We start from the raw sequence: 2,236 nt of genomic DNA on the forward strand, positions 1-2,236 counted from the left end.
TCTCCGCGTGAGCCGCCTTGCTCTCTGCCCTGCGCCCTCTCACTCGGTACCTGTCGCAAAGGGCTGGGGCGGGGGCCGCGCGGGAGGGGTTAGGCCCCCCGGCCTCGCTCACTCGGTTCCCAGAGGACTTGAGGAAGTGTTGTCATGGAGACGGCACGCACCCCACCCCCTCCCAGGCCCAGGGTCTCCGGCACGGTGTCTCAGGTTCTCTCCTTCCGCCCCCCTTCCCCCGCCGAGTCCCTCGCGCTCCAACCAAGATCTTGCATCGCCCCCTGGCGGCCTAGCTCGGCACTGAGCCAGGTTCCGAAATGTAAGGGGGGGCTGCCCGCGGCTAACTCTCCTAGAGGTAGGGGGACCTACCCTGCAGCCAGATCTTTCTCCTAGCCGTCAGTACGCGGGGTTGGGTAACTCCAGTCCGGCTCCCCTTTCTTCACTGACAACAGAGGCCTCGCCTGGCGGACGCACCTATCTCCCCACCTACCACCAGCCTCAGCCCAGGTGAATGTCGGGTTACCGGATGATAGTGAGGGGAGACAGCTGGGGAGGATTCTCCAACGCTTCGTAGGTCCTCTCCTCCCTCTCCCCTCAACCCCCAGTTAAAGAACAAACTTTTCTAACTTTTTTCAAAACTTTAATACATTCGTAACATTCGACAGTTCGTCTCCCACACCCCCGGGGCGCCTCCTAGTGGAGACGCGTTCTTTTTCCAGCTCTCAACGGCTGGGCCGGAGGAGTTGCAGGTGAGGCCGCTCTGGGTACCAGGTATCCAAGGCCCTAGGCCGGGGGAGGGGGACGGGAACCAGTCCCTTCCCAGAAGGCCTGTCACGCTCTGGCAGGCCATCCCAACCCTCCCCCTTCCAGCATAGCTGCTTTCGCCCCTTTCCTCCCCAACCCCCACTGGGCCTGCCCAGAATGGGGCATGGGTATCTCTCGTCAGCAGGCGCCCGCACGCCTAAATCTCCTCCAGGAAGTCGGTGGGGAACAGCCCCACCTTGCGGCCGGTGGAGACCTTGACGTAGCCGCCGGCTTCATCTCCTTTCTGCACCACTATCTGAAGGATTAAAGGTTTAGAGAGGAGAGGAATCAAGGGAAACGGTAGAAGAGGAGAGCAGGGGAGCCCGGATTTTTGGAGGCCTATCCTAGCCCCACTAATAGGTTAAGATCCGCAAGGAGTGTGGTTTGCGGAGGAATCTTGGGGCCTGGGGTTGGATGGGGCACCAGAGCTACCTGGTCCTTCTTGAGAGTGATCTGCCCTATTTCGCGGTTTCCCACGAAGGATCTCGTTACGCGGTGCACACGCTCTCCAGACCGGACCCGAATGATGAAGTTTGGGGGGAAAAATCCAACCTTTTCCCCTATTTTCCCCTACAGGAGATGGGAGGGAGAATCAATGTCTCAATTTCAGATTCTAAACTCAACCCATGTCCCACTCTAGCCTCTGCCATTCCTCTTACCCGCCACCATTCCTCATTGGAGTCATCAATGACTGTGATCTTCTCTCCAGGCCTGGGAAAGGAAGGGACACACCTCTGGGAGGGAGCTTGCTCACTTATCCAGCTCCGGTCCAGCCCCAGCAGGCTCTAAACCCTGATACCCCTTTTCCTTTCCCATGAGGAGAGGGACTCTCCCCTCTCCACTCTCAGTACCCCTCCTTCTCCCTCCCACCCCTCCATTCCAGTCCTAAGGCCTCTCACGGGAAATCCAGATCGTCCTTCTCCAGGGCTTTGAACCGATAGAGAGCCACAAAGTAATGAGACTGCTGGAAGCCAGGCTGCTTGTGCTGGGGGTAAAAGGAGGTGATGAGTTTCTCTGGGCTCTTCGGTCCCACATTGAGGGGCAGGAGTCCAAGGCAGGGGCATTGTGCAGACACACTACATTCCAACTCTCTTCCAGGTCCTTGAACTGAGAGGACTGTGATGTGTGTGCGTGAGTGCGTGTGTGCGTGTGTGCGTGTGTGGTGACGGCAGGTTAAGGGTGATGGGACCCCAGGGAGTAAGTGTGAGGCTCTGTGGAGGCCGTGTGTGGTGTCAGACCTGGGGTGGGGAGAAGACTGGGGTTCCCGCAGGGAAAGTGGATTCTCACTTTGTCATCAGGTGTCTTCTTTTCAGTCTTCTTATCCCCTTCAAGGTTTCCTGGGATGGGAAACACCTAAATTGTCTCTAGCTCCTGGAGGGTAACCCTCATTCTTTTACCTTTCTGTTGCAGAACTTTTTATTTTTATTTTTATTTTTTTTAA

At 57.2% G+C, this 2,236-nt stretch overlaps 1 protein-coding gene across 1 annotated transcript in view; it reads right to left on the bottom strand.

Annotated features, from left to right (window-relative positions):
* Positions 1–648: 648 nt before the first annotated feature.
* The window catches only part of STAC3 (SH3 and cysteine rich domain 3), a 6,870-nt gene continuing 5,282 nt past the window's right edge, over positions 649–2,236 (bottom strand). The window contains 6 exon segments of the mRNA XM_039223127.1: positions 649–1,051; positions 1,228–1,365; positions 1,455–1,506; positions 1,695–1,780; positions 2,083–2,142; positions 2,144–2,185. Of these exon segments, the coding sequence (XP_039079058.1) occupies positions 953–1,051; positions 1,228–1,365; positions 1,455–1,506; positions 1,695–1,780; positions 2,083–2,142; positions 2,144–2,185 (477 nt within the window). The 3' untranslated portion in view covers positions 649–952.

The sequence above is a fragment of the Hyaena hyaena genome, unplaced genomic scaffold (assembly GCF_003009895.1).
Source record: "Hyaena hyaena isolate Hyena2069 unplaced genomic scaffold, ASM300989v1 scaffold_1279, whole genome shotgun sequence".
Taxonomy (NCBI): Eukaryota; Metazoa; Chordata; class Mammalia; order Carnivora; family Hyaenidae; genus Hyaena; species Hyaena hyaena.